General features: G+C 46.6%; 1 protein-coding gene across 1 annotated transcript; it reads left to right on the top strand.

Moving 5' to 3' along the window:
• Positions 1 to 346: 346 nt before the first annotated feature.
• On the top strand, positions 347 to 10,929 carry GABARAPL2 (GABA type A receptor associated protein like 2). The gene is made up of 4 exons (XM_035024751.1): positions 347 to 524; positions 853 to 908; positions 2,067 to 2,239; positions 10,324 to 10,929. Exons 1-4 carry the CDS (start codon positions 491 to 493, stop codon positions 10,412 to 10,414), a joined length of 354 nt encoding a protein of 117 aa, XP_034880642.1. The 5' UTR covers positions 347 to 490; the 3' UTR covers positions 10,415 to 10,929.
• The last annotated feature ends 4,379 nt before the right edge of the window (positions 10,930 to 15,308 follow it).

Raw genomic sequence — 15,308 nt, 5'->3', positions numbered from 1 at the left:
CCCTCAAACTAGTCACACCCTCTGTGTTGCGCCCCCAACCTGTTACCAGCCCCAAACAATACTCCCCAAACTGTCAATGCCCTAAACAGATTCCCCCCGCCATTACCAACCACCAGAGACCCCTCTTCTGTCATTCATACCTCCAAAATTCCCCTCGTCACCGAGACCCCACTCCTGTTACCAGCTCCCGACAGCATCCCCGTCCCAGTCACCAAAACCCCTCAAAGACAGCCCTGTAGTGAACGGCATCATCCCCACTTCCCCTCCTTAGCCCCTCGCGGCGCCGTCTCCTGCCCCGCCCCCTGGCGCGGCGCCCCCGGCGAGCGGCGCCGGAAGCCCCGCCCCCGGCCGGTTGCTAGGCTCCGGCAGCCGGAAGTCCCGCCTGCCGTGTGGTCGCCGCCGCCGCCGCTGCTGCCGTCGTTGTTGTTGTGGTTGGTTCGCTGAGCTCCGCGGCTCCGAGAGCCGGCTGCATCCCTTCCCCGCCGCCGCCATGAAGTGGATGTTCAAGGAGGACCACTCGTTGGGTAAGGGCTCCGTCAGGGGCCCGGTGGTGGGGGTCGGGGCGGCGGGTGGGCCCCCTCCCCCACCCGGGCCGCCCTGGGCTGGGCCGGGCGGGGCGGATGCCGCGCTCAGGCCTTGGGTCGCTGAGGCCCCGGAGCCCCGGGCGGCTGCCCACGGACCCTGTGCCGCCCTTCGCCCTTCTGCCGGAAGGCAGGGGCCGAGGGCCGAGGCCGCTGAGACGCCGGAACAAGGGCCCGGGGCGTGCGCAGGTCGCCGGGGGAGGTGGGCTGGGGTCCCCGGAACCGGGGGCCGGGCAGGCACGACCGTCAGCCGGGTCTGTGTCTCCCACAGAACACAGATGCGTGGAATCCGCGAAGATCCGAGCGAAATATCCCGACCGGGTTCCGGTGAGTGCACTCCCCGCCCCCTCACCTCGCTGTCACCCCGTCGTCTAGGACTTGTGATAGGGCCCCGGGCCATTCAACAGTTGACAAGTTGAGGTTACAGTAGCACACAGGCCAGACTGCGTTAGGGGCCTTCCGGGGCCGTGGCGTGAGGGGCTTGAGCCGGTGCTGTTCAGGGTGCCTCAGTGCTGAATCTCCGGATCTAGGCCAGCGAGCTGTCTGCAGCCTCTGGGCTCCCTCGCCAATTATGTAAGGAAAGATGTTCTAGGACAGGGCAACAGGTCACTGCCACTTTTGGGAACAACGGTGGAGGGAGACTGTCACTTTGGTCTTAGAAGTGGTACTTTAGTCTCAGGACACTCATCTTTAACTTTGAGTCTCTATCTTTACTTGACTTCTAGCTCCCTTTCCTCACCCTGACCCTGTCATTCTTTCATGACCAGCAAAATCTGAGAAGCTTCTGAGAACCCCTTCTCTCGTGGTTTCTCCTTAGTCAGTAATAAATATGATCTTATTATTTCTTCCACGGTAGGGCATAAAGTTTCTATAATCCTTACTGATTTTTAAAGGACATCCATGCCTGTCATTGTAGCTCTTTGAACAATTCCTTTGAGGAGGGGTCAGAGGGACACATTTGAAACCTAGTTCAGGGAGAAGCAACAGGCCAAATGAGGAGCTTGGTTCTTGGCTGGCTGGGAGTGCCACTCATTCCTATTAGTCCATCATTTCCTGTTTCTTGTGTTCCTTGGGATCTCACTTCCCCTGTAGTGTGAAGGCAGATCCATTCTGGGGTCCTGGAGTAATTGGCTGTAGATGAAACCCTCACCAGATATTCTCAGGCCTGCCCAGACAAAATGTTGAAAAGCTTTGTAGGAGGCGCTGTGTTTCTCTTACGTTTGCTGAGATCCAGGATGATAAACGTAACTGACCACAGAAAAGTACTTTGTTTCTGTATCATACATTTATGTTAGTTCTTAACCTCCAGAGTTAAGAGTTTGTGGTTTATTAAATCAGGGGCATATTTTCCAGTGTTGTGCAGTTTCCCACCCACCTCCTTGCCCACATACTATTCATCAGCTCCCTGACAATGCAGGGCTAGAACAATGCAAGGCCAGAGCCTCATGTTAGAAATCCAGTCTTGATCTCTCTTTGCTTTCCTAGGTGATTGTGGAAAAAGTCTCAGGCTCTCAGATTGTTGACATTGACAAACGGAAGTATCTGGTTCCATCTGACATCACTGTGGCTCAGTTCATGTGGATCATCAGGAAAAGGATCCAGCTTCCTTCTGAAAAGGCAATCTTCCTGTTTGTGGATAAGACAGTCCCACAGTCCAGGTGAGAGGTGTTTACTGGCATTGGCCATCTGCTCGGCTGTTTACAGAACTCTAAATTTTGGAGGTTAGAAAACTCTTAAGAGGTCCTGACTGGAAATCTGGATTTTGTGCTCCCTGACATGAGGAGCTCAAGGAAAATAAGAAAGGGCTGTAGTACATGGGAATGTACTTTGGATCAAGAAGATAGAACAAGGTTGGACTTAAGAAAAAAAAAAAAAAGAAATCTAGCCTCAGACCCTCATGAATCCTTTAAAACAGCTGAGGATTTACTTTGGCTTAAGCCATCAGTAGAACTGAAGCCTAAAATGAGGTTTTCTTCAAATGACCCATGAAATAAGTCCTGTCATTCTCTACTGGGAGCTTGTGGGCCCTGCTGAGGCTCAGGTTCAGTTAATCACCCTGCTGCTTGCTCTCCAAACTTAGTTCTGTGCCACTGTGCAAGTCTGTAGCTGCCTGATCCTCAGGTATGCCGAAATGGCTGCCGTCCAACAAAAGGCTCTGAGGTCCCTTCACAGACTTAACTCCTCCCTGGTACCACCTGCTCCGACTGTCAGAGTAATTGCCCCCTTGCTCTAGCTGTTGTGCTGCCTGGAAGCATTCTTTGGGATAACTTGGGGCCTGAATCTCAAGGCAGGGGCATAACAATTCCCTTCTTCTGTATATTTGATAGCCCAGCTTTAGTCCCCTGTGGAAAAAAGAAGATGAACTGGCTCCTTCTAAATTCCTGGTCAGTCCTTTGCCATTACTGGTTGAGTACTAGCCTCTGAGCCAGATGCTAGTCTCTCTCTCCCGGAGTGTGAGTTCCTGGCTACCTTTCATCTTGGAGACCCAAACTAAGTCTCATTTGTTACCCCCCAAAAGTAGTACTTCTAAAACCTAAGGCTTTCAGAAATCCTGGGAACTAGCCCAGTGTGGCCAAAATACGTTCCCTTTGAAAATCCTTGAAAGCTCCAGAAAAGGTGTAAGCCAAATTCCAGTCCTTTTCCTCTGAAAGGTAGAGCGCTCTGGCTATTTTTTTTGCTTTCCCAATCTCCATCACCTCCGTTACCTGTGTTTGGCAGAGAAGCAGGTTAGGGGGAAAATGAAAGGTTCTGCCTGAGGAGATAGGCCTGGCCCTGGCTGCTGGGTGCCGTTGGTCTCCTTCAGCTATAGTTCGAGAAGCTGGGGTGTTGGCAGAGGCAGTCTTGCTGCCTATTGGGGCTCTTCCAGCTTTCCTTCCCAGGCCTCTAGGCATCATGGTGCTGGGTGCACTTTTCATTGCGGTAGGAAGCCCTGGGCGTCTGTGGTCACACTCAGCTTCTCTTAAGGTGAAGGTGGTGGGGAGGTAAATCTTCACTCATTCCACCTGCAGCTTCTGCAGAGTCTCAATGACCCTGTCTTTCCTCCTTCCTGGAGGTGGCTTCTTAGTGGCAGAAGTAGGCGACTAGGACCTGTGACATTGAATTTATTATCAGTTCTTAGCCTCTGATATTTCTTAAAGGAAATGAGCAGGCTTCTGGAGACATTGTTACTCTGGTGGCTCCATGTTAATCTAGCAATTAAAATGGCTGTAGATTAGCAACTGCCCCCTCCCTCCATTATCCCTGAGATATAAATAGAATTGGAAATGAAAAGTGATTCTCAGGGCAGCAGAGGCTGCTTCCTTTTCTCCCCCACTCCCATTTGCCTTTCCAACCTGGTAAGAATCTGCCCTAAAGCAGATGACACCAGTGACCCAAGTCAGGATTTTCGAGAATCACTAACCAGGCTTCCTCTGCCCAGGCCTTTGGCCCCAGTTAATGGCTTTCTGTCCTACACTTAATGCAGCAGTTTGGTTTTATTAAGAAAAATTGTTTCTAGGCGCCTGGGTGGCTCAGTTGGTTAAGCGACTGCCTTTGGCTCAGATCATGATCCTGGAGTCCCGGGATCGAGTTCCGCATCGGGCTCCCTGCTCAGCGGGGAGTCTGCTTCTCCCTCTGACCCTCCCCCCTCTCATGTGCTCGCTCTCAAATAAATAAATAAAAAATCTTAAAAAAAAAAAAAGAAAAATTGTTTCTAAAACAAAAGTTGTGTGTGACATCATTGGGCTTTATGCAAATGATGATCACCTGATGGCAGCACACACAGAATTGCCTCAGGGTCTCCCGTGAAAGCTGGTGTGTGACTCAGCCCTGCCATCTCCTCCCCAAGGCACTTCAGCCGCAGCCTCTTCCTCAGCTCCTGCCAGCCCCCTTAGGGAAGTGTGGGGCCTCCCTTAACCTTCCACCAGTGCTTGCAGCCTTCAGAGAGTCGCTGGGGGGATTGGAGTTGGGAAAGGGTGAACCCAGGCCTGCAGGAGCCCTCGCCCATCCCATAACAGCGCTTCGAGAGGGTCACGTGCGAGGTGGGAGGCTGAGCAGAAGTGACTTCAGTTATTCTTGCCTTTGGGAGAGTGTTCTGGAACACAAACGATCATCTTGTAAAAATGTGATTGTTTAGAGTAGTGAGTATTAAATACTGATTCTAGAAATAGAGACCAAGGCAAGTCCCTGAGAGTTTTACTTCCTAAGTTCTTTGAGTTCTATTTTTTTTTTTAAAGCAGGGCAGAGGGGGTAGGATCTCAACTTCCTTTTCCCATTTAGCGTTGGAAAGTTGAATTCTCTGCCTAGGTTCCTGCATCCAGAATCAGGCCAAAAACAAAAGAATTGTGCCTTGGTGCAGACATAGCTCGAGGAAGATCAGTGTACAAGCTTCCCAGTCCTGGCATTAGAGGGGAGCCCAGACCTGGCAGTGGTATCTTATCTTTTAGTCTTTGTTTAGAACACAGACGAGTCTTGTTAATCCCCATTTAAAATAGAAACAGTAGTATATTAATAAATAAAATATCTCTAAGATGTGATAATTTGGGAATGTTACATTTGGAAACCGGTGTTAAGATTGTGGTGCTTAGTTGCTTCTTTGATTTTAAAGAGATACTAAGTAAAAGGAAGTTGTGAGATCTTACAGTCCATCCTTTATTTAGAAATGTGCTTAAATTAAGCACTTTTGATCATTTCTAGGTGAATACCTCTTCAAGGGTTTATTCCAGCAGTAATGGAATAGGATTTATTTATATCAGAAAAATCTGGCAAAAGGAATAGCCAGTAAATTTTAATTTTTTAGAATGTCGGGAGCCTTCATGGCTACAATACCTTTCACTTTGAGGTGGTTGCCTTTCCAAGGCCCACAGCAGTGGCCATTGTCCTCCCACCTTACCCCCTCCTCCTCCCTGCTGGGAAAGAGAGAAATCCAGGTCCAGTGGAAGCACGTGGGCTCCAAAGCAGATGGGAGACCAGGTGTGTGCCCGTCAGTCCAGCCAATTCATGAGTCAGGCTGGAGCCCACAGCCTTCACGACCTGACCTTGGTCGGGGACCACGGGAAGGTTCTGCAGGGATTAGGCACCCACACAGTTCTGGGTTGGCCTCCCCCCAGTGCATGCGCTCTCGAGTAGCTGAAAGCCAGTGTTCGCGCTCGGCAGCACGGCCATTCCTGGAAGTGGACCCTTCTGAAAGGTGCTGTTACTATTGGCTGGTTTGTCTGAATGTGGGTGACACTGAATGGAGGGGTGAGTGACAGAGTTTCAGCAGTCAGTTTAGGTTCCCTAGATTCAGTACGTCAGGGTCCCACCACACCTTGGATTGGCTCTGTGGCTTGAATCTGCCATTACTTTTCCCATTTCTTTGCACGCTTCTGGGAATGAGTGCATGTCTTAGCTGATGCCACAGCGGTGTGCTTTAGTATCAGGGTCTGGAGGTCATCCCTGGCTGTCTTCCTCAGCCAGTAACTTGGGCGGGACGCCTCGGACGTGCAAGTTGTCAGGCCATCCAGCAGGCCTGTGGCGCTTAGCCTGACAGGAGAGGCGCCGGTGTGCGTGAGGATCCTCGGGCATCCCAGCTGCCGCCTGCCCAGCGCTGTGTGGCTCGGGCCTCTGACCTCTTCTCAGAGGCTTGTGGAACTTGTCCTGAACTGACAGGCCAGCCCGCCGACTAGGGTTGCGTTTTGTCCCCCTGCATTTGCGTTTAACTCTTTAATGGGACTTAGTGTAAACCGTGTTTGTGGCCAGCTCTTTTTGGCTCCAGACCAAATTTTTCGGACTTGGTCTGTGTGTGGCCTGATCCCGTAAGAGCTATTTTGAAATCATACTGTACAGATGTCTCAGTCTTCTTTCATGGCACTCAGTGACACTCAGAATTGCCCCTTCGGTCACAGGCTGCTGAATGAAAGTGTTCGGCTCCCAGCCTTGAGTATTGTCATTTTCCAAGTTCCTGCCCAAGGGCTGGCCTCAGTGTAAGGACCCAGTGCTGCTGCCAACTGAGTCAGGTTTCCACACGAGGCCGCGTGACAGAAAAGGAGAACAGCGAGAGGACGCTTCCAGTCATAGCACACCCAGCCGGTTGTCACATTACAGGATGCGAAGGAAAGAGCCCTGTGACATGGAGCCTGGTGGCAGCCTTCCTCGGGCATCTTTTACAAATGTAGAATCTCAGGCCCAACTCTGACCTCCTGAATCCAGAGAGGCACTGGGACCAGACGTGCAAGTGATTTCGGATGTGCGTGCGTGTGTGTGTGCGCATGTGTGTGCATGCGTGTGTGTGAGTGACCAGCAGTTTTTAAGTTTTTAAATTATTTTTTGAATTTTTTAAAAGATTTTTATATATCTGGACAGAGACATAGCAAAAGAGGGAACACAAGCAGGGGGAGTGGGAGAGGGAGAAGCAGGCTCCCCGCTGAGCAGGGAGCCCGATGTGGGGCTCGATCCCAGGACCCTGGGATCATGACCTGAGCCGAAGGCAGACGCTTAACGACTGAGCCACCCAGGCGCCCCTACAAGCACTGTTTGGGGAGATCTGTGCGGAAGGTACGAGATCCTGACGTTAGGGCAGTAGGACAGTATTCCACTTGGAGGCGGCAAGGCTTAGTGCTAAGCATGTGTCCTAGCTTTGTGATCTGGAGTGAATCATTTAACTACTCCGTGTCTCACTATTATTGCCTCACTTTTATTATTATCCATAAACTGTGGATTGTGATCCTTGTGAGGTTATGTTGCCTCAGAAGACTGCCGTGAGGATAAAAAGAATGAATATAAACACACTTAGAACAGTGCTTGGCACGTAAGTGCTATTATAATCAGGAGTTTTATGATCACCCTCTTTAGCTGCTGGGGCACTGGTTAAACAAATTTATAAACCTAGGTTTTACTGAAAAGACGATGCAGTCTAAAGACAGGATTGAGAGCCACATGATGATGGGCCTCCGCTCGCAGTCTCACCTGCCTTAGGCAGTGGGGGCTCCAGTGGCCGTTGTTCACTGCAGGCCAAGTCTGGGGGGGACCACCAGTGTTTATGTAGTTCCTCAAGTATGTCTTTTCCTTTTTTTTTTTTTTTAAGATTTTATTTATTTATTTGAGAGAGAGGGAGAGAGAATCTGAAGCAGACTCCCCAGTGAGCACAGAGCCCGACATGGGGCTCAATCCCATGATCGTGCGAGCACAGCCTGAGCTGAAACCAAGAGTCAGACGCTCAACCAACTGAGCCACTCAGGCGCCCCTCCTCACGTATTTCTAATTCAGCAGTGGGATTTGGACTATTAGCACTGGGGCTTCTCACCTGTTAGGAACGGAGTGCATTTAGTGTATCAGATGCAACCAGCCCTGACATTGGAATCAAGGGGTGGCTGCCTTTGAATTGCACAGTGCCTTTTACTTCTGCCTCTAAATCCCTCTGGTAATGGTCGTGGGGAGATGGTAGGACAGGTCCTCATCAAGGTCATCCTGGACATGTGGACGAAGTGGAGCTAGGAGAGTTGTGCAATAGCTGTAGCTGTTTTCCCTGCCGCCTCATCCCGAGGCATCTCTGAGAAAAGCGCAATCGATTCCTCGGGGCATTCCCAGCCAAGGGGGTAAAGGTCTTTTTGAGAGATGCAGCTCCGTGTCAGGCCTTTGGCTAGTTGCTGACTCCTCATCCACTTCTAATCACAGGGCTCTTAAAGATAAGCATCTCAAACAAACAAACAAACAAGACAGATGGGGTTGCCTAACTGGCTTAGTCAGTAGAGCGTGCAAATCTTGATCTCAGGGTCCCGAGTTCAAGCCTCACTTTGCCTATTTAAAATAACAAAAGAAAAGAAAATGCATTAAAAAGACAAGCCCCTATCTCCCTCTGGCAGAGAGACTGTTTCTCCACCTAGCTGCACCTGGAATCATTCTGGGCATTTTTAAAACCTACTGATGCCTGGATCCTACCTCCAGAGATTCTGATGTAATTGGCCTGGGGTGGGGCTTGAGCCTGGAGATGTCTTAAAGCTCCCGTGTGATTCTGTTGTATAGCTGAGGTTGAGACCCCCGCTCTAGGGGGCCTCATGCGGGGGTTCCTCCCTCTACCCACTGTCCCTCAAGTCCTCACATGCTCCAGGGCAGTGCTGTTGAAAAGTGGCACTGGAGCCACATTTGTAATTTAAAATGTTCTAGTACATTAAAAAGGAAACAGGTCAAGTGAATTTTAGTAATATATTTTATGTATCCAGTATATCCAAAATGTCATTTCAATATGTAATAGAAATTGAGGTTTTTACATCCTTTATTACATAGCAGGCTTGAAATCTTGTGTGTGTTTCACACTTAAAACACATCCCAGTTCAGATGAGCCTCATTTCACGCGCTGCCTGTAGCCAGCGGCTACGGTCCTGGACAAACTGTAGGACGTTTCTCTCATAGCAGAAATAGCATGAGTCCTTACGTTTCACATTCCAGGTTAAGAGCTCGGGAGCACCGTGTTACGTACCAGATGCTGACGACAGGTCATTTGTATTCGTACTCATCCACCCCCATGTTGTTACTTAAGAATTCTCATGGGCCCAGGCCGCCCACCGGGCCAAGCCTGCAGCTGGGCAGGAAGAAGAGGAAAGGGAAATATTTGCCCCCTTTATACTTGTGGCCCATATCCCTGTTACATGGAGGTCCCACGCAGCACGCTGGGAGAATGCTGGCAGAGTGGGCCAGGCCCGGTTGCACCTGCGTGAGGCCCCAGGCCCCTCTGTCGCCCCGTGGCCCTTGTTGTACTGAGTCCTGCATAGAAGCACCGGTTGTGGCCTGGGCAGCTAGTGACCTCTGCTGTCTTCGGCTGGCTCTCGTTGACCCCACACGTGGGGTCACACTGATGTTTAGCCCATGTCTGTACCTCCTGCCCCTCTCTCGTACAGTCACATGGCCAGAGCTCGCCCAGGGTGCCCGTGGTACTGGGCTTACCTTTGGACCCCGTACAGCTCAGATCCATGGCAGAGAACTGGATTAGGTCTTGTGCTGCAGTCTGCCTTACGGCGTAGGGAAAAGCAGCTTTCCCACCCACACACGTTTAGTTTGAGCACTGTCTATTTCTGGAGGGTTCTTAGGAGCATTGGGCAGGGTTTCTTTGGATCCCAGATACAGTCTGAGAGCTTTTTGCATTACATGTGAGGAAAATAACTTTTCTTTGATGGCACGGATACCGATCGCTGGGGCACAGGGTTTTTGGTGGGGGAGCTTCCACAAGATTGAACCCACTTATATTTATCCTGTTAGGTACAGATTATAAACCTTCACATTAAGCCTGTAGGAGAAGCAAGCCCCATGTAGTCTTCTTTACCTTGGTCCTCCACCCACGCAGGGATGGGCCTCTTAGGCTCTTAATTTTGCTTAGGTTTTTTCCTCTTGCCCTTGGCCTCCAGAAAGAAAGAGGTACTACCCAGGCAAGCCCACTGGCCTCTGAAGGAATAATTTGAATAATTTGAATAATTTGGTGTGAGGGTGCGGCTAATGGCCTTCCCTCGGGGCAGGACGACGGAGCTTTGATTCTAGTCTTATTTACTGATTGCCAGAGGCCTAATTTAATCTTAATCTTTCATGGCTCCATTTCCCTTCTGTAACACAGGATTGTTGGCACACAGCAGTGCGGAGATTGGAATTACTTTCATTTTCATGATCTGCCACCCACAGAATGGCAGATTAGCTGGTTCAAGCAGTCACGTCCCTTATCCCCAGATCAGCTTTCTTCGAACACCTGGACTCAGTGACCAAACCCAATTCTCAGTGTTGTTTTTTCTTTTCTTTCAAGCCTAACTATGGGACAGCTTTACGAGAAGGAAAAAGATGAAGATGGATTCTTGTATGTGGCCTACAGTGGAGAGAACACTTTTGGCTTCTGAGGGCCAGCGCTGGGCTAGGTGCACCGTTCCCGCTTGTGTATCTTGTAAATAGCCGGCCGTTTTCAGTTCCCAGACCTCTTCACATAGACCTAATTAGTGCATTTGTAACTGGATTTATTTCTTAATATATTGGAAGGTTTTGTTTCCTTAGATTAGTAAATTATCATACAGAGTTTTATTTTGAGTTTTCCTTCTTGTGCACTGTCCTCATGGCTGTACTCTCCAGGGAACTTGTTCTCTGAGGATCATTATTTAATGAAGATATTTCCGTATTAAAGTGAGGTAGGTGGGGTATTAAAGTGAAAGGGAGGGAGGTGATGCATTTCTTCTGGATTATGTTTGAAGTGTTAAAGATGGCTAAGTATTAAAAGCACCCAAATTAAGTCCTTAGCAATCAGACACTTGCTTCACTAGATTTTGCCAACTGCCAATCATGTTGGACTGAGCTAATCTGTTCCTCTTTCTGAAACTATTAAAGTAAATAATTAACAATAAAACTTCCTCTTATAAAGGCATTGCAGTGTGACCATGTCCTTTATTTACTTGCTTGCAGAAAGGTCAGAGCAGTGGTTCGGCGTCTACTAGGCCAGCAGGAGGGTTTGTGGGGCCCCTGGCTGCACAGCCTGGGACGGGCTTTTGTTTTGATGGTTAATATATCCACATGGTTCAGATAAAAGATTTTAAAAAGGGAGACCTTGAGAGGTCCTCCCACTACTGTTTCCTGACTCCCTAACCTTCTGCCTATGGGAAACTACTTTAACTAGTATCTTGTTTCTTTCTGGTATTTATTTTTGGAAGTATAATTAAATATAAATATATGTCCTTATTTCCTTTTTTTTCTCTACAAAAGAAAACATTATATATATTTGTGTGTGTTGTTTTTTCATTTAACAGTATAGCCTGCTGACCTTTCTGTATCAGTTCATAGGGAGCCTTTTAGTTCCTTTTTACAGCTAAATGGTACTGCGTCGTGTGAATGTCGTTATTACTTACCTAGTTCCTAGGCCCCTTTTAATGGCATTTGGGTTATTTGCAGCCTTTCACCACTACATACAGTGTTGGGATGGTAACTGTACACACACGGCCTCTTACATGCCCCTGTACTCTTCATGGGGCTGCTCTCCAAGCCCTCTCCCTAGAAATCACAATTAGATTTTCCCATGCCCATGAGTTTCATGATTCCTCACAAATGAGTATAAATATGTAGGCTTGCCAGAACACAAATGCATCTAAGAGGAAAGCTTAACTTTCCCAAATCTTCCTTGGATAGCCTGTGTTGGATGCTAGAGCCCTACGTAAATAATCAGGATAAAGAAATGAGGTATCATCCCGCAATCTAGGAACATGTAGTTAAAATGACTGCCTTAAACTGTCTACTGGGGAAGAAACAAAGATCTTCAGCTTTGTCTTCCCCAAATTACAGAAGCAACCCGTCAAAGCTGTCTACTGAGGTCAGCTTCCCAGTTGGGACCAGAGGAATCATTGGTCATTAAGCACTGTGTTGGTCTTTCCCAAACCTGACCCAACAGAGTCAGCGGTCTCTTTGCTGGTGGTTTTGGACTATAAGCAGATACAAGCTGACCCCTGAGTGAGCACGGGAAAGGGAAGGAACAAGTTCTGTGTTGAAGGGAATCTCGTTTGTGGTGACGTACACCCAACTCAAACTGGCTTAAGCTCTAAAGAGGCAATTTATTATTTGAGTTACTGTACAGGGAAAGTTCACTGGCTTCAGACAGCTCGAACCAGAGATCAAATGGTAACATCAAAACTCTTTCCTCTTGGTTTTGTTTCCCTCTGTGTTGACTCCATTCTCAGGCAGATTCCTCTCATGTGATGGCAGAGTGGTCCCATCAGCTTAGCAAATCCAGTGGAAGAGCATTCTGAGGACAATGTTAAAAGTCCCCTGGAGGGCTCTGGCTTCACTTGAATTACCAGATAGCCCCTCACCCTTCCTGCCTGAGGCAGGGACTGGCTGGGAAGGAATGGTTAAAACTCTCAACAGTATAAACAGGATAGGATTATAGAGAAATGGGGGAGGGATAGCTTTCCAAAGGCATTTTGATCTGTTTCTGTTTACAACCACAAACTCACAAATGAAACTAAACAGAAATAGTAGAGGGAAGGAAAAAAAAAGCAAGGGTCACTGAAGCCAGCTGTGTTTTTTTTTTTTTTTCCTTTTAAAAGTAATTTATAGGGGTGTCTGGCTGGCTCATTTGGTAGAGCATGTAACCCTTGATCTCTGGGTCACTGAGTTTGAGCCCCATGCTGGGCATAGAGATTACTTTAAAAAATTTTAATTAAAAAATAAATTTGAAAAAGTAATTTATAGTTTTTATCGAACACTCGTTGGATGTCAGATGATTTATATATATTATTACGATTAGTTTTCAAAAGACACCCATGAGATACAGGCAGTGTAATTCTCATAGCTCATCGCTACCAAGTGACGGCTGAGACACCAGACGTGAGATTGAAGAGGAAAGACAGCTGGCGGTGTGAGATCATGTTATGATGTCTGTTTTTTCTATTTACAGTGTTTTCACACTGCTGGACACTGAGGCACAAACAGAAATAAAACATTACCCTGTCCTCCAGATGCTTACAGTATTATTTGCTTACCTGCACACAAGCAAATAATTACAAAGTGGTATTAGAAACTATTCTTGGAAAAGAAGAGGGAGTAGCTGTTATCTATAAAAAAAAAAACCATTGAGGAAAGCAGCCTTATTTGTAATTCCAACAAAAATGGATTTGTCAATCTTGCCCTTAAAATGTAGCATCTGAACGAAGGATTGAAAAGTTAAAAAAAAAAAAAGAGCATCTAGTTTCCCCCAACTCTAGTCCTTAAAAGACAGTAGCAAGATTTTACAGATGAATTTTATCAAACTAGGTAAGGAATCCTTAACCTTTTTTAAACTTTCAGAGATTAGAAAAGGAATAATTACAAATTCATTTTGACACTGAAAATCCCAATGCCAAAACTTCCTAAGAGAAAAATGACAGACTAATCTTATTTATCAACACAGAAAAATCTTAAATAAAATACCAGTAAATAAAATTTAGCAGTGTACTAAAACAGTCATGACCAGGGTGTCTGGGTGGTTCAGTTGGTTGAGCGACTGCCTTCGGCTCAGGTCATGATCCTGGAGTTGTGGGATAGAGCCCTGCATCAGGCTCCCCGCTCAGCAGGGAGTCTGCTGCTCTCTCTGACCCTACCCCCTCTTTTTTTTTTTTCTTTTTAAACCTTTGTTTTAAAAGATTTTATTTATTTGTCAGAGAGAGAGATAGCGAGAGCAGGAACACAAGCAGGGGGAATGGGAGAGGGAGAAGCAGGCTTCTTGCCAAGCAGGGAGCCCGATGTGGGACTCGATCCCAGGACCCTGGGATCATGACCTCAGCTGAAGGCAGACGCTTAACCAATTGAGCCACCCAGGTGTCCCAGACCCTAACCCGTCTTGTGCTCTGTCACCCACTCCTTCTCAAATCAATCAATCATGACCTGGTAGAACTTAGCTCAAGAATGGGTCATATAGTCCATCATTATGTCTACTAATAAAATATACCAAATTAATAATTAAAGGAGAAAAACTATAGGATTATCTCATAGATGAAGAAAAAACACCTGAAATAAAACCCACTCATAGTTTTTTAAAAACCTCTTAGCAAATTAAGAAGGGCACTTCTTTAACTTGATAAAGAGAATTCATTAAAAAATCTAGAGCAAATATTATTTAAAGCTATGATAAATAAGGCAGTGTGGTGCTGATATTGGGATAGACAAATACACTAATGGAACAGAACCCAGAAGCAGATCTGTATATAAAACATATATCATAGGTGGCATGACAAATCAGTAGGAAAATGAACCAGTCAACACATATAAACGGTACTGTGAAGTCGGAAGGGTGAACTTCGTGGTATGTGAACTCTATCTTAGTATCTTCAATTAAAGCTGTTAAAAAAAGTCTATCACTGCTTCTACTCAACAGTGTCCTGGCATAAAGCCAATACAGTAAGAGAGGAAGAGTAAATGAGAGGCATAAAAATGAGACAGGAAGACTAAATTGTTCTTATATAAAGACAGTGATAGTCTACACAGAAAAATCCAAGAGAATCTGTAAAACTTAGAACAAATAAAGTTCAGCACGGTTGCTGGATACCAGAGGAGTTACAAATATGGATGTTGTTTCTACATACCAGCTGTAACCAATTAAGGAATATAATAGGAAAAAAGATATTCTCAATAGGAGCAAAAATCTGTAAGCGCATAGGAATAAATTTAATATGATAATATGCAAGACCTTCATGGAGAAAATGACGAAACATTATTGAAGGACATGAAAGAAGGCCTAAATAAAAGGAGAGATACACTAATATACCATATTCGAGGATGAGAACATCCAATATTAAAAAGCTGTATATTGCCCCAGATTAATCTATAATGCAATTCCAATAAAAATCCCAACCAGTTTTATTTTGTTTTGTTTTGCGGAATCCAACAACTGATGCTACATCCAGCTAGAAGAGCAAAAGGCCAAGAATAACCAAGAAATGCTAAGAAAAACAAGCTGGGGAGACTTATCTTAGCAGTAGTTAACTAATTAAGACTGCACCATATGGCATAGAGATAGACAAATAAACCAGGAAACACAACAGAAACCCAGAAACAGACCAATGTTTAAAATATAACAGTGATAGCATGAAAATCAAAAGGGAAATGATGAACTAGTTAATCTCTGATTCTATAATTGGCTATATATATGGAAAAAATAGATCCTGGGGCATCTGGCTGGATCAGTCGGAAGAGCGTGTGACTCTTAAATCTTGGGGTTGTCCGTTCAAGCTCCATGTTGGGTATGGAGATTTACTGAATATTAAAAAAGAAATAGATCCC

This window comes from Mirounga leonina, unplaced genomic scaffold, assembly GCF_011800145.1.
Source record: "Mirounga leonina isolate KUSES-001 unplaced genomic scaffold, KU_Mleo_1.0 Mir_180, whole genome shotgun sequence".
NCBI lineage: Eukaryota > Metazoa > Chordata > Mammalia > Carnivora > Phocidae > Mirounga > Mirounga leonina.
The sequence above is the reverse complement of the archived record's forward strand: the minus strand, read 5'-3'. Positions and strand labels throughout refer to the sequence as shown.